Source organism: Apodemus sylvaticus, chromosome 3, assembly GCF_947179515.1.
Source record: "Apodemus sylvaticus chromosome 3, mApoSyl1.1, whole genome shotgun sequence".
NCBI classification, from domain to species: Eukaryota; Metazoa; Chordata; class Mammalia; order Rodentia; family Muridae; genus Apodemus; species Apodemus sylvaticus.
In genome coordinates, this window is record NC_067474.1 from 96,066,565 (window position 1) to 96,092,131 (window position 25,567).

At 48.3% G+C, this 25,567-nt stretch overlaps 1 protein-coding gene across 1 annotated transcript in view; it reads right to left on the bottom strand.

The window, feature by feature from the left end:
* The window catches only part of Ttc39b (tetratricopeptide repeat domain 39B), a 105,198-nt gene extending 81,904 nt beyond the window's left edge, over positions 1-23,294 (bottom strand). Inside the window, exon 1 of the mRNA XM_052176690.1 lies at positions 23,096-23,294. Coding sequence (XP_052032650.1) covers positions 23,096-23,137 — 42 coding nt within the window. The 5' untranslated portion in view covers positions 23,138-23,294. The remainder of the gene's footprint in view (positions 1-23,095) is intronic.
* Between the last annotated feature and the right edge of the window lie 2,273 nt (positions 23,295-25,567).

Here is a 25,567-nt window from a genome sequence, read left to right on the forward strand (position 1 = left end):
CCCCTCCAGTCTCAGACCTTTCTTCCCCGCTCCTCTAACACACCATGATCATTCATGTCTCCCACCAGTGTGGCCCTCCTCGGCCCAAGCTGATTGCCACCACTGGTTTTACCACAGAATGTCATTTCCTCAAGGTTAGGGCTTTGATCACACTAATTAAAGTCACCAAGAATAGCAACTTATCATTTCTCATCATCTGGCTTATTCTGTCCACAATACTTATAATCTACAATCATCTTCCTTTTTAACCTAGCATGTAACTAACTGTAAGGAGGAGAAAATATCACAGGGATATTTAAATCCTTGGGATTTAAAATGCTATGTGAGAACAGGAAGCACCACACTGCCCTGCAGTAAGGTCGGAAGCGCCAGGAACTGCCAGGTGGCGACTGGCAGGGTGGGACCCTTGACTGAGCGGACTGGCAGGGTGGGATCCTTGACTGAGCGCACCATGCAAGCCTCATAACCTGGGTGCAGTCCCCAGAGCCCACAGAAGTCCGAGGAGAGAAAAAACTGTCAAGTTGTTCTCTGGCACCTGCCCTGACACAGCCCCTCCTGTTGGCTGGGCTCATACACAGCACAGTAACAACAGCAGTGGAAGTTCAGGCATGTGGACGGACGCGCACTGAGAGAAGGCCACTTCCTCCTGCTAAGGCAGGCCTGTATTTTGTTTTGTTTTGTTTCCCGTCACTTTAACCAGCTCTGTTCTGTGACTTTGGTGAAAAGAGTGGGACCTGAGTTGTACCTCTAGCCCTGGGTAGCAACACACCACCCAGATAGTATAAGGTCACAAAGAAATACCCCTTCCCTTCATGGGCCTGTCCATCACGTGGACAAGGAAAGACCCTCAGGAAATCTGCTTAATACTTTTTTTCTTTTGTTCTTTTTTTGGTTTTTTGAGACAGGGTTTCTCTGTCCAAAAAAACCAAAACAACAATAATAATAATAATAATTTCTAAAAAAATTCATAAAAAAATCAAATGAGTTCATTTTTACTAAGCAGATGCTTCCTTCTGATGAGCTGTAGCTTATTCAGATGATTTAGTTCCTGAGGCAGCCTAGACATGATTCCTAGCGTGAAGACCTTCATTTCTTAAAAGGAAGTCAAAGCACAAAGATGCCTTTCCCTCACACACGAGAGACTGTGCTGCCTGCCCAGGCATGGAGCAGGCACTGAGAGTCTTCACTCGGACTGTGACTTGGAGGTCCTAATCTAATGACCCTGGAGGAAGATGTGTGTCAAGTGTTAGCATTTGTAACCTGGGCATGAGTGGACACTCACAATACCTACAGAGCGTTGAGGACACTCGGTGCCTACTGGGGTAATCACAAAAGATGGCATGAGCCCCACCCACCCAACCTCCCAGCCTCCTGCAGGCACACACAGGGCTCTGTGGAAAGTCTCTGGGTCACATGCTCCAACACATGCTCTCTATGGAGCAAGTTTGTCTTGGAGCACTAATACTGGAAATAAATATGCATTACTGATTTATGTATACTGCCAGTAGAGGATGGTGGAATTACAAGTTAGCTTGGGAGATAGGCCTGTCTGGGTGTGAACCTTGACCTGAAGCAAGTCTAGCCCTTTAATCCTCCATTTCCTGGTGCTAGGCCAGGAATCTCATCCCACTCCCAGGAGTTTTGTGAGGATTTGGGTGATACCCAAAAACACAGAGAGCAGGCCTGACTCTGAACAGGCTCCACCACTACAGTCACATGGGATATTCATCCTCAGAAATGAGATGAGTCAGCTGACTCCTGGAGATGGCTAGAATCCCTCCTCATCACACCCAGAATTCTAAGCCTCTCCTGCAAAGGAAAAAAAAAAAAATCAGATGAGTGTATGTCTGCAGCAACAGATACTCCCAAATGATAGCTGCCATCTCTTTTCCCTTCTTAGATGCCTTCACCTCAGAATCTTGCATGTGCATTCACTTCTTACACAGTTGACTTCCACCATGGAAAGCCTAGCTCATGGGCACAGACTCACAGGACCTCGGCACGCCAGTGGGCAGCGTGACCTTGCCTGGCACAGGCAATCTTTTCAGGACCCAGACCCCTCAAGAGTAAAGCGGAGAGGCTGTGCACGTTCACAGTCATAAACTCTTCAAACTACATTAAATTTTTTTAAAAAAAATTAATAAAATAAAAAGAACATCCTCGAATAGGCAATCAAATCTCCAGGTTTCTGGGAGCGTGTGGGTTTCAGTGCCACCAACCTGACCCTGTGTCGTCGTCGTAGCTGTCCTGTCTACTGAGGAAGGGATAGAGTCTGGAATTTCCAACAAGCACAGGGAAATAAAGAGATTATAAACCAACCACCAGGTGTCGCTCTCAGGAAGAGCAGGACAGCAGGCCATTAGCTCCCATTACCCGCAGATTAGTGTTATAAGTGAAAGTTAAGGACTTTAAAGGACTGCTGAAATTCTAAGGACTTTAAAAAAAAAAATCACTCACAATCAAAAGTACTGCAAAGCAAATGCTCTAAACTGCCAGAGCAGCAGAGTGACCCCACAGAGCCGTGAGCGTGTACGCACATAAATGTGCTCTACATCTGGGAGGGGAGGGGACCAAGAGCCATTATGGTCACGTGTGGAACTGTCAAAGTGGACAGAAAGGTATTCTGAAACATATGCACTGCTGTGCATAGAATACAATCAAGTGCCTTTACAAAAGGTAACTTTTACAATTGTATATACTGAATTTATTTAGCATAGACGAGCAAATTTATTTCACTTTCATTGATATTACTTGGCTAAATCTTGTTTTGCCTTGTTTTTTGAGACAAAGGTTTCTTTCTCTGTGTATAGTAGCTTTGGCCCTCCTGGAACTCACTCTTGTAGCCCAAACAGGCCTCAAACCCACACTGATCTGACTACCTCGGCCTCCTGATAAAGGTGTGTGCCACCACCCGGTTAGGCTAATGTTTTTATGACTGTAAAGAAAACCTTGAAAATGTTTTATCATATCCACACCCAGTCTTCCAGCGCCAAACCAACCAGAAGGTTGCAGAAGGCTAGGACCTAGTATTTGTTTGGGAGTGGGGACAGGGGAATAACTTTACACAGAGGAAACAAGCAGAACAGAAAGACTCAGTTGAATGTTTGTTTGTTTGTTTGTTTGTTTGTTTTTCAAGACAATGTTTCTCTGTGTAGTCCCAGCTGTCCAGGAACTTACTCTGTAGACCAGGCTGGCCTTGAACTCAGAAATCCACCTGCCTCTGCCTCCCAGAGTGCTGGGATTAAAGGCATGCACTCCCACCGCCAGGCTTCACTCAGAGTTTTAAACTGTCAGATTTTGAAACTATCACTAATGGGAGTGTTTTTAAATTAAAAGGAACAGAGTTTGCACCACAATAATGTTTCAATTCCATACTATTAAAATATGGCTCAGTGTAAAGGTGATTTGCTGCCAATCCTGAGTTTAATTCCCAGGCCCCATATAGTAAAAAAGAGACTCCTGTAAGTTGTCCTGACCTCCCTAACCACGCCATGACACGAAGGTGCCCACATGAGCATGCATATGTGCACACACACACACACACACACACAAGCATGTAGTGTGTGTGTGTGTAATAAAAACATTCATAAGGATCCCTCTGTAAGCATACATGGTCTTGGGGGGGGGGAGACAGATCAAGTAAGCTAACTCGGTGGGGTGGAGAGCTAGCTCTGTCCCTCTCTGGCTGCCCACGACTCTCCTCAGGCCATGGCTTCTGGTACGGATGATAGATGCAGGCAGAGAAAGACTCATCCTCTCTGGGAATGTGATCACGCTTCAGGGAGTGTCTGAACAACACAAAATGAACTCTTCTTTCTTTTTCTCCCTTTCTTCTTCTTTCTTTCTTTTTCTCTTTCTTTTTTCTTTTTGACTGGGGTGGGGCTTAATAGGGGAAGGGAGACAGGGGAGGACAGGGAGAGATGGATGATGTGAGCATCCCAAATAACCAACAGAAATTAAAATATGAAAGAAAACAGATCAAGTGGTCTTCCACAGATAAACCATGGCACAATGACACACCACACTACATAAAAAGTAAGAGTAGAACTATTTCTAAGACATAGTAAGTGAAAGTCCCAGTTCTAGAAGAGACAGCATGGCGTCCCATCTATGCTCACAGCGGACCCTGTGGGTGTGGGAACAATGATAACAGGAGGCCCGGTGGGTTCCCCCGGACATGGGAGAAAAGAATGGTAACGAGAAAGACCATGTTAACTTCTGAGTGACTTAAAGCTTACAACAAGCTTACCTGTCTCTCACACAGAGCATGAGCAATCTGAATACTATAAAAAGGGACACTGTTCCTTTAAGAAGAAGCAGACCCAGCACACAAGGAGAATGCATAGGCAGTGTGGCCACAGAACACTCCCACTCGCTCTGCTCCTGTTCATTCTGGCAACTTAAATAAAAAACAAACAAACATCTGGAAAGAACTGCAAATGTACACACTGGTCGCCAGGTTACCAGCACATGGCATGCCTGTGTGCCACTTAGCCAAATTCTCGTTGACATTTTGCCACACTGGCCTCACAACCTGCTCTTCCTTCTCTCCCAGAACGTCCTTCCCCCGCTTGCTGTCTAGCTCTCCACAGTTTTTCTGAAGCATCTGACAGTAAGGGGAGACATACTTACAGGTCGGTGTGTCTGCATACCGCAGCTCGCGTTTGCCTCTTAGGCAGCCCGGTTCGCAGCCCGGTTCTCTAAGTCAGACCACACTCCATGCCAGGCCCTGTGTGTCAGCGGACCCATCTCCACAGCACTTTTTAATCCTGCAGTAAGGCTCTGGGCTAGAGCTAGCCACAGGAGCTCATGTCTCTCCTGCCTTCAGTAATCTGGACTTTTTACACCATCATCTTTTAGAACACTGACAACTCCTTTTCTTCTCTCCTCTTTACAGCATTCAGCCCTAAAGATTCCAACAGTGAGTTCATTTCAATGTTCTATAATAGTCTTTAACCATTGTGGTACTCAAACTGTCCCAAATATGGCCCCGATAACTTGTAAATTCTCTCAATCTTCCCTCTTGAGAAAATTCTAATGCCATGAGAAAATTCTTGCTCGCCATGAGAATTCCCTGGTGGGAGTTCTCACCCTGAGCCTCTGAGGTGTATATGAGTAGATACTACCCCGCTACAACAGGGGTTCAATATCCTTCTCAGGCCATCTGCCCTCCAGTGTGGATCACCTAACACAGCAGCCCGCTTCTCCACTACCCATGACTATTTTTGTTTGGCGGTTACTAAGGTGTTTAAGGTGAGAGCCAGCGAGATGGCCCAACAGATACATATGGAGGCTCCCTCCCTCCGCACCACACCTGCAGATCTGAGTATAGCCAGTCGGTGAAAGAGCAGAACTGGCTCCCACAGGCTGTCCTCTGACTCCCTCGCATATGCGCACAATGATTTAACTGACTGATTAGTTAACTAAGGTAAAGAGGGTGTGTGAAGAAAATCATGAGAGCTCACAAGACTACAACACTCCTCAGGCAAAGGAGCCCCTAGACTCAGCACCTAGGACAGTGCCATCCTGACTTAGCCTCCAAAGGAATCATCAGCCACCACAGCAGGCTCCTGAAGCAATCTAGCAACAGCCTCTGAACACAGGCAGCATCAACCCCTCTTTCAGCCTGCCTATGGTATTCTACCACAGCAAGCGGTTTATCTTCCAACAGCGTGGACTCAAAGACCCTGACTGTTTTCAGTGTTCTATAATACACCTAGTGTATTATATACCTTTAACCATTGTGATTCGCAAACTGTCCCAAATATGATCCAGATAATTTCTCACAACCTCCCTCTTGAGAAAATTCTACTGCTTGGTGCTTGCTCGCCATAAGAATTCCTGGGTCAGTATTCTTACCCTGTGACGCTGAGGTATGTCTTTATTTCCCCAATCCTGGCGCTCATATCTGCCACACCGATGTACACTCTCACGTGGACTTGAACAGTGTGTTTGGTTTGCTGCTGTGTGAAGCTGACTTCACCACTTAGCCATTAGCTAACCCCTCAACTCCTCCAAATGCCTGGGTGTGAATCAGGTTCCACCTGCTAAGAGTCACCAGCGCGTATGGTGGCATGGTGGCACACACCTGTAGTCCCAGACTCTGAGGGTGGGGACTAGGGAAAGGAGGACCCTAAGCGTCTAGGCTAGCCAGGGCTAAACGGTGAAAACACAAAATAAAACAAAACAGAACACAGGCTGGGTACGCTGTCAGGATTCACTGGCAGTCTAGAGGGATGGCCCCCCCCTTGCCTCCTTTCTGGCTTTTCCTGCTGCCCAGTGGAGAACAGGCTATGTCAACAGCAGAATCTGGGCATTTACTCTAGCTCACTGCAGAGCGCTGTGAAGGCCTAGCCCCAGTCATGGTTTGTGTCTGAAATTGCCCCAGAGGGAGGCTCCCCTGTGGAAGGCTTGGTCCTCTCTGGCAGTTCGCTAGTACTAAAGTACTAACTACTGTCTGTGGCGGAGCCTGCGAGAGCTTGTAGAGGGAGCGTGCCCTTGGAGGGGAGATTGGAACCCGCCTGTTTGTTCTCTTTCTTCCTGGCCACCACAGTAGAGCAGCAGCATAGCTCCAGCACCTCTTCCCATAAGAATGTTCTGTCTGGCCTGGGGCCAGCAGACCACACATGGAAACCAAAACAAACATTTCCTCCCTTAAGTAACAGCGATGCAGAGGTAACTGACTGAGCCCAGGGCACCAGGGTCTTCCCTATGTTGGTCATTTCTAGATAGGACTGGGGGTTCATGTATGAACAAGATCAAACACTCTATAGCCCTTCCAAGGACCTTATTTCCTCCTGAAACTGCCTACAGCAACTGCTGTTTCCTGCAATCAAAAATAGATAGAAGAGACAGATAACAGAAAGGATATAAACAAACAAGATTCTGCAGATAATACCCACAGCTAGGAAAAAACATGGGCTCTGCAGTAAAGACCCAGCTGACTTGAAGACAGGAACCAAGCTAAGCTTCTGCCTTGTTAGGGTTATCATTGCTGTGATGAAACGCCATAACCAAAGGGAAAGTTGGGGAGGAAATGGTTTATTTGGTTTACACTTCTACGTTATAGTCAATCACTGAAGGAAGTCAGAACAGGAACTCACACAGGGCAGGACCCTAGAGGCAGGAGCTGATGCAGAGGCCAGGGAAGAGGGCTGCTTACTGGCTCGCTCCCCCGGGGGTTTACTCAGCTTGAACTGGGCCTTCAATCACTAAATGCCCTACAGCCTTGCCCACAGCTGGATCTCAAGCAGACATCTCCTCAGCTGGGGCTCCCTTCCCTCTGTGACTCTAGCTTTGTGCCCATGTTGACACAAAACTAGGCAGCACAGTCTCTTTGGAAATTTGACCTCTGTGGTGAGGATGGGAAGTTCAGGAATTGGTGACCGGTGAGTCAGCCAGACCAGGAAGCACTCACACTAGAGCGCTATGGGAGCGAATAACTTGGCACGAGAGAGAAAAGCAGCACAGAAGGCAAGAGACAGCTGGAGGGAGACAAAGAGAGCGACTGTCCTGGTCACAAGGAGAGTGGTTTTCTTCTAATTACGGTGGACAGCCACTGCACTCTGTTCACTGAGAAGAATCACGGAATCCGTGTCTGAAAAAGACCAGTGGGTGCACAGAACGGAGAGCGAGCAGATCACAGAGGGCAGAGGAGGCCACCTATCGGGCGCTCTCCAGGGGCGGCGCCATGGGAGACCATTGTGTAGGGTCTTGCATGGGGGCCACAGGGAGAGCAAAGAAGACCACGATGGAGCTACAGATTCCACAGCCAGGGCCGAGGACAGAGAAAGGGCGCCTGAGGTAGAAGGGAGGCTGGAGGCTGGAACTAGGCCTTTGGGGTGGCTGCTGTTGTAAATCCTTCTACAAAGCCCTCTGTTTGTTTCAGAAGATTCCAGAAGGATGAGCGTCTCCAGTGACCTCCCCTGAAAGCCAAGGCCTTGCAGTCTTCAGCCTTCGGACAAGGGTTCTTTAAACAACTTTAAAATGGTCAAGCCTAGCCGGGCGGTGGTGGCACTCGCCTGTAATCCCAGCACTTGGAAGGCAGAGGCAGGCGGATTTCTGAGTTCAAGGCCAGCCTGGTCTACAGAGTGAGTTCCAGGACAGCCAGGGCTATACAGAGAGAAATCCTGCCTCAAAAAAAAAAAAAAAAAAAAAAGTTCAAGCCTAACCTACTGTCATGTGATATACACACAGCTGCACTTGGGTGCTCTCAAATGGGAGACCTCCTAAATTTTCTCTGACCTCTTTTTGCCCAAGGAATGACCATGCATGGTCAAATATACAGGTATACAAAATAGGAATACAAATTAAACATTAATTGATAATAAACAATTTTTTAAAACGTGTTTAAAGACAGCTCCTTAGCATACACCTACATTTACTATGTATTAAGGTCGAGGGGGCTGGAGAGTGGCTCAGCACTAAGAACAGTTGTCGGTCTTGCAAAGGACCCAGGTTCAATACCCAGCACCCACATGTCCAGCACCCAGCACCCACATGTCCAGTACCCAGCACCCACATGTCCAGCACCCAGCACCCACATGTCCAATACCCAGCACCCACATGTCCAGCACCCAGCACCCACATGTCCAGTACCCAGCACCCGCATGTCCAGTACCCAGCACCCGCATGTCCAGTACCCAGCACCCGCATGTCCAGTACCCAGCACCCACATGTCCAGCACCCAGCACCCACATATCCAGTATCCAGCACCCACGTGTCCAGCACCCAGCACCCACATATCCAGTATCCAGCACCCACGTGTCCAGCACCCAGCACCCACATATCCAGTATCCAGCACCCACGTGTCCAGCACCCAGCACCCACATATCCAGTATCCAGCACCCACATGTCCAGCACCCAGCACCCACATGTCCAGCACCCAGCACCCACATGTCCAGTATCCAGCACCCACATGTCCAGCACCCAGCACCCACATGTCCAGCACCCAGCACCCACATGGTGGCTCACAGCCATCTGAAACTCCAGTTCCAAGGGACCCGATGCTCCTCTGAACTCTAAGGGCTCCAGGCACTGCATGATAACAGACAGGCATTCAAACAGAGCACTCAGACACAAAGTGAAGAAGGGAGAAAGCAGATTTGCATACTAATAAGGAGGAGCTCTTTAATTTTCTATGAAGAATTAAATGCTGGCTGGAGATTTGACACTGTAGGATACTAAACATCTTCTGCATTTTTCAGAGTTAAATAATTTGATTGTATAACAGTTAATGCAACAAACACCACATAAAAACACAGCATGTGTTTTATGTGTTTAAGCCATTTCAGAAATATTTGGAAATTCTGTCCTAATTCCAAACCAAAATTCACTCAATACTTTTTTTAAAACCAAACTAAAGCCAGCAACGGAAATAGCCGTTCTTAACCGCAAGGATCCTGGTACTGGTACAGTACACCGCCACTACAGTCTAAGTTCATACTCAAGACTGAAGAACGAACAACGGGAGGAAATGGGAAAGCCTGTTTTCCCTCATTCTACCTTGAAAAGTCATGAGAAGCACCCCATGTGTGACTGATATGAAACGAGGGAGTGGCTGGGGACACACTGCGCCTCTAACAGCTTCGCTGGGCCAAAGCACAATGGTGTCCATCTTGTGACTGTTCCATGCCTATCCCGGGAGTCAAGAGGTGGGTGTTGGGAAACTGACGTAGCTGGCCTTTCCCTGGCTTAAGCTGAGCCTTCGTCCTGTGGTAAAACACTGACTAACCAAGAGGGACAGGATTACGTTAGCTTAGAGGTTATGGCCCATCACTGAGAGAAGTCAAGGCAGGAACTGAAGCAGAGACCGTGGAGGACAGACTACTACTTCTGGCTTGCTCGGCCTGCTTTCATATACGACCCAGAACCACCTGCCCGGGGTGGCACAGCCCACCATCGGCTGGGCACTCCCATTTCAACCATTAATCAGGAAAATGCACCACAGACTTCCGTACAGGCCAATCTAGTGGAGGCACTTTCTGAACTGACGGTTCCTTTCCTCTCCCAGATGACCTACAAAATTAACCAGCATGAGCCAGTTCTCCAAAGGGACCTTTACTACTGTTTAGGTTTAAAAACAAAAACCTTTCCTCCTCAAAGTACATCTTTAAATTACTACCAGCAAATGAATATGCGAGGCCAACATGGTAACACGGAGCTGCAGTACCGGAAACAGGATTGCTAACCAGGGCCTATCCCACGCTACAAAATCCTCGCCGCAGGAAGGATTACAGACAGCAAGACTGACCCTAGTTACCAACCAGGAGTGCAGTCAAGTGGGTGACTATGCCAGCCATTGACTGGAGCACCAGAATGGCACAAAGCAAACAGCGCTACAGAAAAGAGGAGTGAGGGACCCCTGGGGAAGTCAGATCAGGTTTCTAGCACTGAGGACGGAGGGAAGGAGCCAAGTTTACAAGGTGTAATCGCAGCTCAGAAAAGGCTAGGTGGACGGGGGTGGGGGGGGGGGGGTCTGTTTGTTCTCAGGTAACCCTGGCTGTGCTGTCCGTACTCTGTGTAGGAGCTGAGGAGGACTTGAACTCCTCATCCTCCTGTCTCCACTCCTGAGTGCTGAGACAGCAGGCACCCTGGTAACCGTAAAGGTGGGTGAGAAGGCCTGTACTGAGCTAACACGGATGGTCATGCAGGTATTAGGGTTTGAATGAGAAAAGTCTCACTCTTCAGGGCTGCCGAGCATTTAGGAAGTGTTTGGATCGATGGGTCGGACCTAATCAATGACTCTTTACAGAGTCAGACAAAAAAAGGAAGGCGGAGGAAAGTAGAAGATAGGAGTGACTGGGGTTGTGTTGGGAGCGATCCCAAGGGGACTGCAACACTGTCCCATGGCCATAGCATGTACCCACAGGCTCAGAGACCCGAAGCCAAGTGACAAGAATGACCCTCTCAGACAGCTAACCTAGCAAACTCTTCCTCACTTAAGCTGTCTGTTTGTCTGTCTGTCTGTCTGTCTGTCTGTCTGTTGGGTATTTTTTATCACAGCAACAGAAAAGCCTGACTGACTCTAGGAAGGAAGTTTCTCTCTCCGGACTGAGAGGATGCACCATGCTGTTAGGAATTGCTAAAATCTTCTGGGAAGAAAGGCCTCAGTTCCGGCTGAACCCCAGGACGCCTCCCTCTCATCCTGGCTGGATCTCGCAAGTGGGCCAAAGAGAGAATCTTAGCTCTTTTGGGGCAGCCAAGACTGCTAAATGGCTAAATGGCTACCGGTCAGCAGGGGAAGCTGTGGGAGGGCTAGCACCTGCAGGCCTTGGCCTTGACATGATGAAAGACTGGATTAGCCTGTGCGGGAACTGCAGAGGAAACAGACCTGAGGAAGGACCGGAAGGGCCACCCTTGGGGTATGAGACACGGAACAATGTGCACTCTGGAAAGGCTAAAGCAAAAAGTCCACCTTGAGAGCAGCCCAAGTACCTAGGACTTGCACCAGACATACTGACTAAGAAGCACTGGTAGGAAAACCCAGGGATGCCCATCTTAACAAGCCACCTGCTCCCCAGCAAGGAGACTTTAAGACTCAAGTGTGGGAACCACTGAGCCACCATGACAAAATGACCACACTTTATCTCAAAGGCAATAAGAATGCCAGACAAGATTTTAGGAAGTAAGGTGAGAATAGACTTCCACTTTAGAAAATACAGCCTAAGCCAGGCGGTGGTGCACGCCTGTAATCCCAGCACTTGGGAGGCAGAGGCAGGCGGATTGCTGAGTTCGAGGCCAGCCTGGTCTACAGAGTGAGTTCCAGGACAGCCAGAGCTACACAGAGAAACCCTGTCTTGAAAACCAAAAAAAAAAAAAAAAAGTCCAGAAGTCCAGTCTAGCTTGATGCATTGCTTTAGAGCAGAGCAAGGCCGCAGACTGCCCTCCTGTGCCAGGAGTCCTTACACACGTCACCTACCTCCTTTACCCTTTAACCTCTTAGACAGTAGCTACACTGATAAGATGGCTCTCCAGAGTCCAACCACTGGAAACTTTAGTCTCTACTCAAACTGTCTTGAGATAGATCTTTAGGAAGTGATTATATACTGACGACTGTGGTGGTTTGGTGAGGATGGCCCCCACAGGCTCATATTTGAGTGCTTGGTCCCCAGTTAGTGGAAACATTCGGGAAGGATTGGGGGGCAGCCTTGTTGGAGGAGGTGTGTCACTGGAGGTGGGCTTTGAGGTCTCAAAGGCCCATGCCAGGCCCAGTAACTCTCCCTCTACCTACAGCCCACAGTTAATCCTCTAAACCAGTAAACAAGCTCCCAGTTCAATGCTTCTCTTATAGTTCGCTTTGGCCACGGTGCCTCTTTACAGCAATGGAACACTAAGACCCTCGTGAACGGGTTAGTGTCAATCACCACTGCGGGCGAGGGTTACTCACTAGCAGTACTGGGTCAGTAATCCTAAGGGTAGGTTACTAGTCTAAGGATGTGGCTTAGACGGAGAGTGCCTGCCTTGCATACATAAGGCCCTGAGTTCAATGCCCTGCATTGTTTAAAAAAATGAAATGAGAAACTTGGGTTACTGATTCAGGTAACTTTCCCCTATATGTTCTTTGGCTACATGATGCCAAGGGCCATGTTAAGACCCAGCAGGAAGGTCCTCACCAGAGCTGGCATCTCGATCTTCAATCTCAGACTCTAGAACTGTAAGAAGTGGATCTCTGCTCTCCAGAGGTTACCATCTGAATACCAGTGGGAAACAGTAGCCATTCATAAACATGCCTGTCCTACATCCTAGCCCCTTACACGCTTGCTGCATGAAAACCCTGTAGGAGCACAGACATCCACCAATGGAAAGTGGGCTATACAAGACCAGGTCCAGAACAAGCGGAGGTTACACCACCACCAATCCATCAGCGTCAGTGGGAGAATGGATGCCACTTCCCCTGCGGACAGATGCTAACACTGTCCCGTGGCGAACAAGCTAGAACAGATGGCCCTTTGAGTTCATCTTTCTCCCTTAGAAAAGCTTAGCTTAGGGACTGTAAATGTGCACCATTCACCCAGCTGGAGTCCTGGGAAAGTGCCCTGTCCTAAGGGGCTCCCAGTGGCGGACTGCCACGCAGGGTCTGGGAGAGCAGTGCCTAAGAGCTGCTCTTGATGACAGGTCGGGAGCCAGCACTTGAGCTAGCCCTGATGGCCAGCGCCCGGGCTCTGCTTAGATGCACACCTTCGCAGCAATCTCACCAGGCAGGAGGAACTGTTTACCCTTAAGATGAAGTCACCAAGAGGCTGAGTAACTTACCTAAGGCTGTGCAAGAAGCAGGAATCCAAACCCACTTCCACCCGCCTCCAGCTTTGCACACGCCACTTGAGAGGATGTGGCAAACAGACTAGTTTTGACTAGGTTCTGATGTCTAATAGGGAAGGATGGAAGCAAATCATTCACAGGCTTCACAACATATATGAATAAACTATATCCCTAGAAATCACCCAGCCCAAGGGCCACCAAAGGACCTACAAGTCCGTAAGTACCAACTACCATATGACCTGTGTCCCTGCTACCCAAGTCTAGTGCAAAAGTAGCCATAGACAGTATCTAGGCAAACGGCCATGGTTGCATTTCCATGAAACTTTACTTACAAACTAGACAAGACCTTAGGCCTTAGGCCTTCGTGGAGTTCACAGGTCCCTGACCTATTTCAAAAGGCACTGAATTTGGAATAAACCTCCTAGGCCTCCAACAACCACCAACCTTTTCCTTTCACCAACTGCTTCCTTTGGTGTTCTAAGATGCACAGGGACTTGCTCTGCTGCCCAGGCTAAGCTAGCCTGGGGTTCCTGGGCACAAGGGATTCCCCTACCTCAGCCTTCAAAGCAGCCGGCACTACAATGTAGTTCTAGTGTGTGAGCAAAAAGTTCTTTTTGACACTGGGGACCATCTCCACCCTCCTGCACTACCTTCAGGTTTTCGTTTTGTTTGAAAACAGGAAGCAACAGCGACTGCTGCTCCTTTACTTTCGTTTTCCCAGTCCTCAATCCGATTTCCTGGGAGCAGGCCAGAGCCCGGGACCCAGGCATGGCCAGACACGTCTGAGGAAGTGCACAGTCTGTCGGTAAGTGCACAGTCTGTCGGTCACCTGATCTTAGTCTCTGGGACAGAGCCAGAATGAGTCCCTGCTGCACTGGCAGGAAGGAGGGCCAGCTTCCTCCCACTGACTCCGGTCACTGAGCACCCAGGAAACTACCCTCAGATTCTCACACGGTAAGCAAAATGAGGCTGACTAGGAAGTCGGTGAAGCCTGATTTCAAAGCCCTGCCCAGAAACCCACGCAGCACTCAGTGCTAACCAGCCCACCAGGTGCTCAGTGACGAGCCCTGCTGGCATCTCTGTGAGTGGTGCACGGAGCAGCAGCTGGGCTCTGGGCCTGGGTCCCTGGTGTCAGGCCTTGGGTACACTACTGAGTACTGAGTACATGCCAACACTGTGCATTCACTCAGATAAAGCACCCGGCTGCTCAGAGCACGTCCAGTGCTAGCCTGCCCTTTAATCCCTCACACTTCTGCTCTGAGGTGCCACCACCACGGCTCACTGTCTCTGGATTGTATAAAGAATCTTCAGTTAATCTGGAAACACACTCTGCACTATCGCTGTGGAAGGCTAACAGTATCTACAGGATACTGACTCAAAACAAATGTAAAAGACCCCATACAGGTGGTGGTCGCGAATGCCTTTAACCCCAGCACTGGCACGGGCAGGTGCACCTCTCAGTTCAGGGCCAGCCTGGTCTATGGTGGGAGTTTCAGAGTTCTGGGGCAGCCAGGACTATACAGGAAAACCCTGTCTCAAAAAAAACCTAAAAAGCCCCATATACTCTGTCCCTAAGAAGGGAGAAAGATTCACACACCTCCCCACTTGGGGAAGGGGAAAACAAACAAACAAAGGCAATGACAACAAACCAACAACAAAAACCTTAGCTACACAGGTTCAAGACATGGCAAAACCTGGCCAAACAGTCTCGGCCAGCTCTCCAGTGCGCTTTCGCTTTCTCTCTCTCTCTCTCTCTCTCTCTCTCTCTCTCTGCTACAGACACACACCAACCATGCCTTCATTCCCACCACGCCTTCCCTCGGGCTCTCGGCTCCCACACAGGCTACTAAAATTCCACCTCTGAACCTCTGAAGAAGCCCTGTTCAAATGTCACCTCCTAGATGACCGATGTCAAAGCTGTTAAGAATATACAGACACTGCATGCATTTCAAACTGCTTGCTACCCATTAAGAACCAACCCCCAAAATAGCCAAGGTCCAAAAGATTAAGCCCCAAGCTACAGCCCTTCCCAAGGTCACAGTCAGGAATCCACATCCCCACCTCCCTTCCCTCAGGCAGGACACACCTTCCAAACCACACCCTGCTGGCCAACCCGACAGAACTCCCCACACACCAAACCCTTTTAACCTTTATTCATCCTGTAAATGAACACTTGACCCTTCTCCCAGAGAGATACCCTCTTAGGTGTCCCCAGTGCCAGCTGGCATCGCGCCACGCCCACTCCCATCCACCAGAGCCCTACCTAGAGAGGAGGAGTTTCCCTTAGCACTTTCCACCCAAGACAGACTGCACCACTTATTACTCACCATGAGGTCCAACTAACAAATACAGTGCATCATTTACTGAGATAATTTAAATATGTCGGCCCCATACAAGTGCCAGTATATGATCAAGGCCAAGGTACTTATCCACAGAACACAGCAAAAAAAGCATCCCCTACACACACACACACACACACACACACACCCCACATGCATACTCAGGGTCTTTAGGTATTTAAGTAAAGAGTTTAAGGATTCATGATAGCGCTATGAACCCCCAAGTATCCCACACCTAGAGTCCCTTCAGAGAGCTGTGAGGACTTCACCAACGCGGCTGTCTGGCCACAGCGGCACAGAGATCTGGCGCGGTATGAGGGAGCCCAGACTCACGGGGGCCCAGGGAAGGCAAAGGAGTTCTGACAGAGCTGCTAACCACAGGGGGCTTCCTCCTCCTGTCTTCCTCCCAGCCTGAACCTCACAAGTGTGGCCATGAATGTGAAGCAACTCCGGGAGACTCCACCCAAGATGCACTACTAGGCCTCTGAGGGGCAGGTTGGGGGAACACCAAGGAAAGTTCTGCTGAGAAAGCTGGCTCCGAGACTACCTGGGACCCCAGAAGACATTGTACACCCAGCATCTCTGCGACAGGCCACAGTGGCTGGGTAACCTGAGCTGGACAGATAGCAGCTGCTACTGTTCCCTTCCACTCGCCTGCATTACCAGTCTACGGATGACCTGCCTACCCTAAGTCCAGGATCCCCCAGTAGAGAACTCTTCCTGAGCCACAGGGTTTCCCTGCTCGCTTCCTTCCCTGCATAAGCACCCACCAAATAGGAATGGGAATGAGTCTTTCTCCTCTGGCCCAGATGCACGCCCCTATCTCCACCCAACCTGCGCTTCCCCGGGAACCAGAACTACCACTTCAAGCTGCTCCTTCTCCCACACCTCTGTCCCAAGTCAAGTCCTCCTCCTAGCTGTCCCTGATAGGCACCGCCATGCATGCAGCCTCGCCCCTCCAACACCACACCCCAGTTCTACTTCAGGCCTCGGCCTCATCCCAACCCACAGGAGCCGCTGAAGCAGCCTCCTGCCTCCAACCCCACAATCTGAAAACGACGGAAAAGTAGGGAGACCTGGGCAGGAAAGGGAGGCGTCACTCTGAAGTATGGTTGAATCAAAGCCTGTCACTGCTTGGGAACCAAGAACTCCGCATGATTAGCATTTGCTTCAGGCCTTCCTCCTTCCACAACTGTACACTTGCCATTTTCTAGAAATCCAACCAATAACTGTAATAAAAAGAGGTGTTGGTCAGGTGGTAGTGGCACATGCCTTTAATCCCAGCACTCAGGAGACGGGAGACAGGTGTTCCAGGACAGCCAGGCCTACACATAGAGAAACCATGTCTCAACAAAACAAAATGAATTAACTAAACAAGTTCAATCTAATTAAAAAATAAAAAGAGGTGTGTAGCCAGGCACAACAGTACATCCCTTTAATTCCAGGACTCAGAAGACAGACAGGTGGATTTCTTTTTCTTCCTTCCTTTCTTCCTTCCTTCCTTCCTTCCTTCCTTTCTTTCTTTTTTTCTTTCTTTCTTTCTTTTTCTTTCTTTCTTTCTAATTTATATGAGTACACTGCAGCTGTCTTCAGACACACAATAGAAGAGGGCATTGGATCCCATTACAGAGTTTGTGAGTCGCCATGTGGTTGCTGGGACCTCTGGAAGAGCAGTCGGTGCTCTTAACCACTGAGCCATCTCTGCAGGGTAGATTTCTTTGAGTTGGGGGCCAATCTGGGCTACATAACAAGTTCCAAAGTAGCCAAAGCTATGCATAGTGAGACTTTGTCTCATTTAAAAAAAAAAAAGAATATGAAAGAGGGGTGGGAAAGAGGGAAGGGGAAGATAGAAGGGAAGGGAAAGGAAAGGAAGGGAAGGGAAAGGAAAAATATAGGAGGGGGAGAGGAGGGCAGGGGAGGGGAGGACAGGGGAGAAAGAAGAAAAGAAAAGTGATACCCCCCAGGTGGCCCCAGCAGCTCCAGGCCCACCTCATCAGATTATAAAGCCGGGAGCGGCTTCTTTGCAATCTCTTGGAAAGCAGCTTTCTCTCAATCCCCACACTTAAAAGTCTATGTTAAAAATCTTTTACTCAGCCAGGCATGGTGGCGCACGCCTGAAATCCCAGCACTCTGGGAGGCAGAGGCAGGTGGGTTTCTGAGTTCGAGGCCAGCCTGGTCTATAGAGTGAGTTCCAGGCCAGCCAGGGCTACACGGAGAAACCCTGTCTCGACAAAAACAAAAACAAAAATCTTTTACTCGGCTGCGACTCCTCTCTGTGAAGCCGTTCATTCCCTTCCTGCATTCTCCTTCCCTGAGCATCCTCCTACTTTAGATAAACCCCATCTCTTTTCCACACAGGCTCACCTTGAAACTCTTTCTATGTCAAAGCCAAGAATCCTGAGTTTCCCTGAGTTAAGTTCCCTAAAAGATTAAGGGACCCCTGGAGCTGGTGCAGGGGAGTGTGGCGCTGCTAACAAACACTTGCCTGACTAAAAACCTATTATTTTATGTATTTACCATTGCTCTCTTCAGGCACACTGGAAGAGGGCATCAGACCCCACCACAGATGGTTGTGAGCCACCAGGTGGCTGCTGAGAATTAAACTCAAGACCTCTGGAAGAGCAGTCAGTGCTCTTAACCACTGAGCCATCTCTCCAGCCCCAAAAACCTATTATTTATAAGCCAGAATCCAGGTTCCTTAGTATGATAGCACTGCAGGCCTCCTGGGATCTGAGCCTGCTTTTGCTGCCTCAGCCCCCAAGATGCTCCCTCTAATCCAGTCTACACCAACAACCACCCAAGCTGGATCCTGGTTCACCCCAATGTACCTCTTCTTTAACCCTACACAAGTCCCTAAGCTAGGGTGGCAGCACCCCATTCCCTGTACTGAATGCACCCCAGTCTTACTACGCTCGCTCTGGAGCCTACATTGTAGAATCCTACCTGAACCCCACCCTACCTGACCCACAGGCAGACTGGTTATCTGGGTAACTAACCATCATTTACCAAGCCCTGTGCTCTTCTGGGACACTACCTACCTCCTTCGATGATTCCCAGTATCATTCCAAAGCAATTGTGGCAATCAGTTTTACTAAACTGTCATCGGGCTGATAACAAAGTCACATGCCAGTCACCCCAGAACTGGGAAGGCAGAGGCAGTGTGTGGGAGTTTGAGGCCAGCCTAGTCTATAAGGTCAAGTTCCTAGCTAGCCACAATACATAGCAAGACTCCATCTTTAAAAACAAAAAACAAAAACCAAAAAAAAAAAAAAAAAAAAAAAAAACCATACAGAACAGGCCATTTCTTCACAATTCAGTGTTTAAGGCTTTTGTTTTCATTGTCACTTCCTTAAGTAGTTTTTTTTAGATGCTTTCCTATTTGCACCTGCCCATAAAATTTTAATGACATGTATGTATTGTGTAAGAGAATATATATGATCTAATTTTCTTACTCAATAATGAGTTCAGAATAACCAAATAAAAGTGTAAATGTTATATCTAAATTTTACAGCTATTAATAACCTAATAACTGTATTTACCGAATGACTTTTAATTTGAAATGCAGTTCATATGTATATGTATGTGTACACAAATTGTTCATTTCTATGAAACCATTAATGTACATAAACAATAAAATAAATTAGGGGCTGGAGAGATGGCTCAGTGGTTACGAGCATTGACTGCTTTTCTGAAGGTCCTGAGTTCAAGTCCCAGCAACCACATGGTGGCTCACAACCATCCGTAATGAGATCTGATGCCCTTTTATGGTGTGTCTGAAGACAACTACAGTGTGCTTACATATAATAAATAAATAAGTCTTTAAAAAAATTTTAAAAAAGAAATGCAACCATTCTTCTCTTTACAGAATCTAAAAAGTCATTTTAAATAAATTTATTTTTATTTTATGAGCACTGGTTGGTGTTTTGCCTGCACGTATGTATGTATGAGGATGTTGGATCCCCTGGAACTGAAATTACAGACAGTTGTGAGCTGCCATGTGGGTGCTGAGAATTGAACCTGGGTCCTCTGGAAGAGCAGCCAGTGCTCTTAAACACATAGCCATCTCTTTAGACACTACCCCTTGAAAAGTCATTTAAAGCTGGGCACGGTAGCACACGCCTGTAATCCCAGCACTTGGGAGGCAGAGGCAGGCGGATTTCTGAGTTTGAGGCCAGCCTGGTCTACAGAGTGAGTTCCAGGACAGCCAGAGCTATACAGAGAAACCCTGTCTCGAAAAAACCAAAAAAAAAAAGGTCATTTGAAAATCTGTTTCAAAAACAAAATGCACCCAAGGGGTACTTACTGAAAGTTTCCCCACCACTATCATTTCCATGGGTACTTAGGAAGAAAAAGTATTCCCATAGTATTAGTCAAAATTATTCCCATAATATTAATTCAAAAAGGATCTCCCTTCCCACCTACCCTCCTACCCCACCAAACAAAACTAAATCCTCAGGACCCAGAAACTGAGTAAGCCCTTACTCAGGCCTGAGTGATTTTTCAGTCAAGGTCACCAGTCAAAGGTAAGGCTCCTTCTGTCCTGCACTGCCGGACCTCCAATCAGCACTAGCTCTGTACCTCAGATGATCAGACATTTGCCATTTTAATGACTGAAGAGCGAGGCAAAAAGATCAGAGCCTTCTCGGCTACAATGCTTTGTCCCTTTATACTTCCCAAAAGCATCAAATAATGGCCAGGAAGAAGCAATGCTCTGTCGGGCAGTGGAGGCGCGCGCCTTTGATCCCAGCACTTGGGAGGCAGAGGCAGGCAGATTTCTGAGTTTGAGGCCAGCCTGGTCTACAAAGTAAGTTCCAGGACAGCCAGTGCTACACAGAGATACCCTGTCTCTGGGGGCGGGGGGGGGGGGGGGAGAAGAAAAAGGAGGAGGAAGAGGAGGAGGAGGAGAAGAAAGAAGAAGAAGAAGGAGGAGGAGGAGGAAGGAGGAGGAGGAGGAGGAGGAGGAGGAGGAGGAGGAGGAGGAGGAGGAAGAAGAAGAAGAAGAAGAAGAAGAAGAAGAAGAAGAAGAAGAAGAAGAAGAAGAAGAAGAAGAAGAAGAAGAAGAAGAAGAAGAAGAAAGAAAGAAAGAAAGAAAGAAAGAAAGAAAGAAAGAAAGAAAGAAAGAAAGAAAGAAAGAAAGAAAGAAAGAAAGAAAGAAAGAAAGAAGAAAGAAAGCAGTGCTCTGAGGGTCTGAGAACCTTGTGCCTCCCTCTCCCCATACACCTGGTGACCCTGACAGTCTTCCACACTCAGGGTGGAGCTCTATTTCCGTTTGTTTTGGTTCGTTTGTTCTTGTTTTGGTTTTAACACCTCCCCCCCCCCCCGCCCCCAGTCAGGGTTTCTCTATGTGACAGAGCCCTAACCTTCCTGGAACAGGAGATATATATGTATATATATTATATACATACATACATACATACATACATACACCAGGCTGGCCTTGAACTCAGAGATTTCCCTGGCTCTGTCTTCTGGGTGCTGGGAATGAAGCAGCATGTGCCACCACTGCCCAGCAGGGTAGAGTTCTTTAATCCACTTACAAATAAGGCTTTTCACAAGTACTTCAAGAATACTTCCTACAACATCCTAATGCACGCCTGCTCACCCACCCTAAATGGCTCCACACGACTTCTCTCCCTCCCACTCTGAGACCCAGGCATCCAAAGCTGTACCTTCTGTCTCTGAGGTACCAGATTTAAGCACAGAGTATTTAAGCACTCGGTAGAGGGTAGATAACGTATGCCCACATACCCGTCGAACACGAGGGTAAAAAGTAGATTTGGCATGAACGAAGAGTTTCTTTGTGCCTAGTCCATCCCTAAGACTAATACCTAGCATGAAATCGGGAGCTTATCAGCAAGTGATAAGGAAAAAAATTGAGGTCTGATGGAGCCATATCCTCTCTGCAGTCATGCATTCACTCAACAAACATGTATTCAAGTCTTTGTGCCAGGCGGTCTGCTGCTCTGGCACCTAACTTCCACGTGAGCTCTTGAGTTGTTTTACTGGCAGTTGACAGAGTGACCTTCGTCTCACTATGCCAACCAAGACAACCCCACTTAACATGTACTGCTATGGTGCGCATTTCTCCAACAGTGAGCAGAGTCAGAAATATCACTCTATAGTTATGAGCTGCTCTGGGTCTTGATTTTTTTCTTTATCACGGAAGAAAAAAATATTCACACTAGTGGATTTTTCTATGTGCCTAGAACTCACCATGTAGACCTGGGTAGCCTCGAATTTGTAATTCTCCTGCCTCAGCCATCTGAGTGCTGAGATTACAGACCTTTATCACCAGGCTCAGGATTGTTCCTTCATTTTTCAATACAAATACATTAAATGGTTAGGGACAGGGAAACCGCTGGAGACAAGCCTGGGATAAGCAATGGAGACTGTACTATAGATTCTATCATGCCAAGATTATGGCTATTCAATGTACACACAAGAGGGAACATTAGAAACTCTTGAGGAAGTGATAGATGGTCAAAGTACTGTAGTAGTATGTTACCTGGATTACAGAAAAGGTCTAGGGATGTAAAATTTAAAAGGGCAGGCAACAGGCTATGATAAAAGACTACCTAAAGCTATAAATAAAAGTTGTCACAGAAGAAAATAGTAACAAATATGCTATCTCATTGTTTGCCTTGTGTGTTGTTAGAAGGTCCAGCAACACACCCCTGCCCCCTGGGCAAGCACTAGTTCCCTGCGGTCTGGTCTTGGGCCCACACTGCAAGGCAGGTCCTCAGGAAGCTTTGGTTCGCCTTCTTAACTGTCAGTAGCTCAAAGATCGATCCTTCGGTTTTTGGTCGGTTCTTAAGGCCAACATTTAAAGCACAGTATTTCCTCGTTACCAGGATCGTCTGGCAGTAAAGACAGAATCCTAACTCACTCTCCTCCTCCACACCATCCATCTATTGCATCATTTGAAACCAAAGCTTTCTCAGGCCGCGACTTGTACAATTCAAGTCAGGTAAAATGGCAGCAGAGGCGGCAGGAGCCTGACCCTCAACTTGAGAGCAGAGCGCGCGCTCCCAGCAGCAGCGGCAGAGTGCTGAAGGAAGCGCAGGAATCAACAGGTCGGGCGCCCCCGCCCGGAGCGTTCAGACCCCGGTGCTGCGCGAGGACCCGGCAGGTCACTCCGGTAGCCTAGATAGGCGAGGCCGCCGGCGATTGTGGACCAGGGACGTTTCCCCACCGCGGGGCTCAGGCTCCGGCCTTCGGCCCCGGGGTAACTAGGCAGCCCTACCCCACCCGCCCGGCGGACACCCCGCGGAACTTCCCCAGACAGCGACAGCCGGGTCCAGAACGGCTCCCCAAAAGCCCATAGGGTCCAAGGAGGCTCAGGCTGGCTCCGGGCTACTCTGCCTGGCCCCGTGGGACGCTCCCCGCCGTAAAGGACAGCCCTGCCCACCCTCGGTGCCAGCTGGGATCCCAGGGGGCTCCGCATCCCTCCCATGCCCGCCGGTGCCCGGACCAGCCCGCTCAGCCTGTCCTCGCACCTCGTCCGCGTCCAATTCCACTCGGCTGCCCACGAGCGCCATGTTCCCCTCCGCGGCGGCCGCACACCCACAGGGAACTCAGAACCGACTCTTTTCTGGGCTCTGGGTTCAGCCCAACGCGGGTGGAGGAGGAACCAGGCGGCCCCGAGCGACCGGACCGAGCTGTCCCCGCCCCCGGCGCCGCGGTATTCACTGCGCACCCAGTACCCAAGCGGATGCCAGGCTAATGCCCCGCCCCTTCGCCGGATAGCCCCGCCCCGGCACGCGGCCCCCTTAGAGAGCAGCCAACCAGGTTCCGTGGGGAGGAGTCACCCGCAGAGTCAGCGGGTGCTCGGGAAAAGGACCTCTGGGGTACCGGCCTCCCTAGAGGATCGGCAGGAGCCTGGCGCCCAGACGGGAGCGCGCAGAGCTCACCACCCAAGGTCGTGGCTGCGCTCCCTCTGTGGCTAGCGGTCCACCTGGTCCTTGGTCTGAAACCAGAGCGTTTACTTCGCCCAGAGGACAGAGCATCTGACAGATGCAGCTAGAGGACAGCCACGGGTCACTGGTCACCTAGAGGCATCTGACACATCACATGCCCAAGTCGCTGTGTCAAGAGCATCCTCTCCAAGAGATAGAACTCTGTTTTGTCTCTGTGTTTGCAAAGTAACGACTTCAGTTTTACTCAGAGCCCTGTACATCTCCCAACACCGTCCAGGTTATTCTTCCTACACCATCTCTCACTCAGCCCTTTTGGACATCCAAATAGACATAATTTGTGCTTGAATTATCCATGAAGATGAGGATGCTGTCCTAATCCCTAGGACCTAGAATTTGTTGACTGTGTTTACAAATTGCTTCTTGTTTATGACTTGTAAAATAACTGAGTGACCCACCTGGAAAAAAAAAAGTTAAAACTATATATATTTAGGGTTGCAAGTCAGTTTTATTTTAAATTCCCCAAAGAGTGTAATTTGGTGACAAAACACCCCACTCATATATAGCACCCCCAAAATTTCCTATACGTGTTCTGTGGTGTCCCCAGACACCAAACTTCTATCGCTGGCTTCATCACCTCCCTCTCCACTTTGTTGTATGCAGTCATTTACATGCTCAGTATCTTATTTATGAAATACTGCTTGTCGGTCTATAAACTAATCACGGACTAGGACTATGCTGGGGCCCTTGTATGTTTTGTCTTACTCTTTCTCATAAGAAGAGGGACACTGATCAGTTAGCTGAAACTCAGAGTTTAAGTCACTTTCTTAGGGTCAGGCTGCTAAGTGAAACAGCTATGCCAGAATCAGAAACACAGCGATCTGGCGGCAGCACCTGGCTGATAGCTGGTCTCTATGACTACAGCCAAGCCTCTTTTTCTCCCTGTGGATTTCAGTAGACTAGCTGAGAGGAAGCCTATTAACACACATTTCCCAGGAGTCACCATGGCATCCTTGATACCTGCTTCAAGATGTTATCATCTCCAAGTGTCTTTGACACAGCAGCAGTAAAAACCAGTTAAGGGAAAACTCTTCCTGGTCAAGATAATGCAATATCTGATCTGATTGGAGAATTGACATTTCTGCGAGGCATGTCAATCATCTGGCTAAGACACCACCCCTTAGAAGGCTGGCTCCCCTGAAGTCATGTTAAAGAGGTAAGTGGAATGCTTCTTTCTTTAATGAGGTAATGCACTTTTCTTTCCCAGACACACACACACACACACACACAGTCTCTTACAGAGCAGCAGACATGCAGTTTCCTGTCCTTTTTTTTTCTGAGTTACTCAGCAAAGCCAAACTTTTCCTTTTCTTCTCTTTTCTAAGCCTATGTTTTCTAAATATAGCTCCTCCCCATCGTGTGTCTTGCTTCCATGATGGCTTAAAAAGGGGTTTTCGTTGTTGTTGTTGTTATTGTTGTTGTTGTTGTTTTTCCTTTTGCCTCCTCTGAGAAGCACCTGAGATTTTCAGTTTGCCTGCCCTGGAGTTTTTTTTTTTTTCTTTTAAACTCTCATAAAAGTGTCCCCTAACTTCCAATTGAGTCCATTCTTAAATTATTTTCTCTATGAAACTAAGAACCCCCAAGAGGAGACCTTGATCTCTTCAGAATCGGTTAGCTAGTATGAAGGGACTCCCAAAAATTCTAGTAACACCTTTGTAACAATTTTGTAACTGGCCTGGATGATGACTGTATACAAAAACAAATAAACAAGGCTGTGTGCCCCTCTGAATTGACTCTCAGACTGTTAAAGCAATGGATCTCAAAACCTCAGAACTCCCTTCAGGAATCTCATCCTGGCAGGAGAGAAAGCCTAATGCTGTGGTAGAATGACCCTATCACAGAAAATACAGGAATTTACATTACAGTTCATAGCAGTAGCAAAATTACAGTTATAAAGTAACAACAAAAAAATATGGTTGACATACAGCACAAGGAACTGTGTGTCACAGCAATGGAAGGTTGAAAACCACTGACCTAAAGCAGGAGCCAACTGGA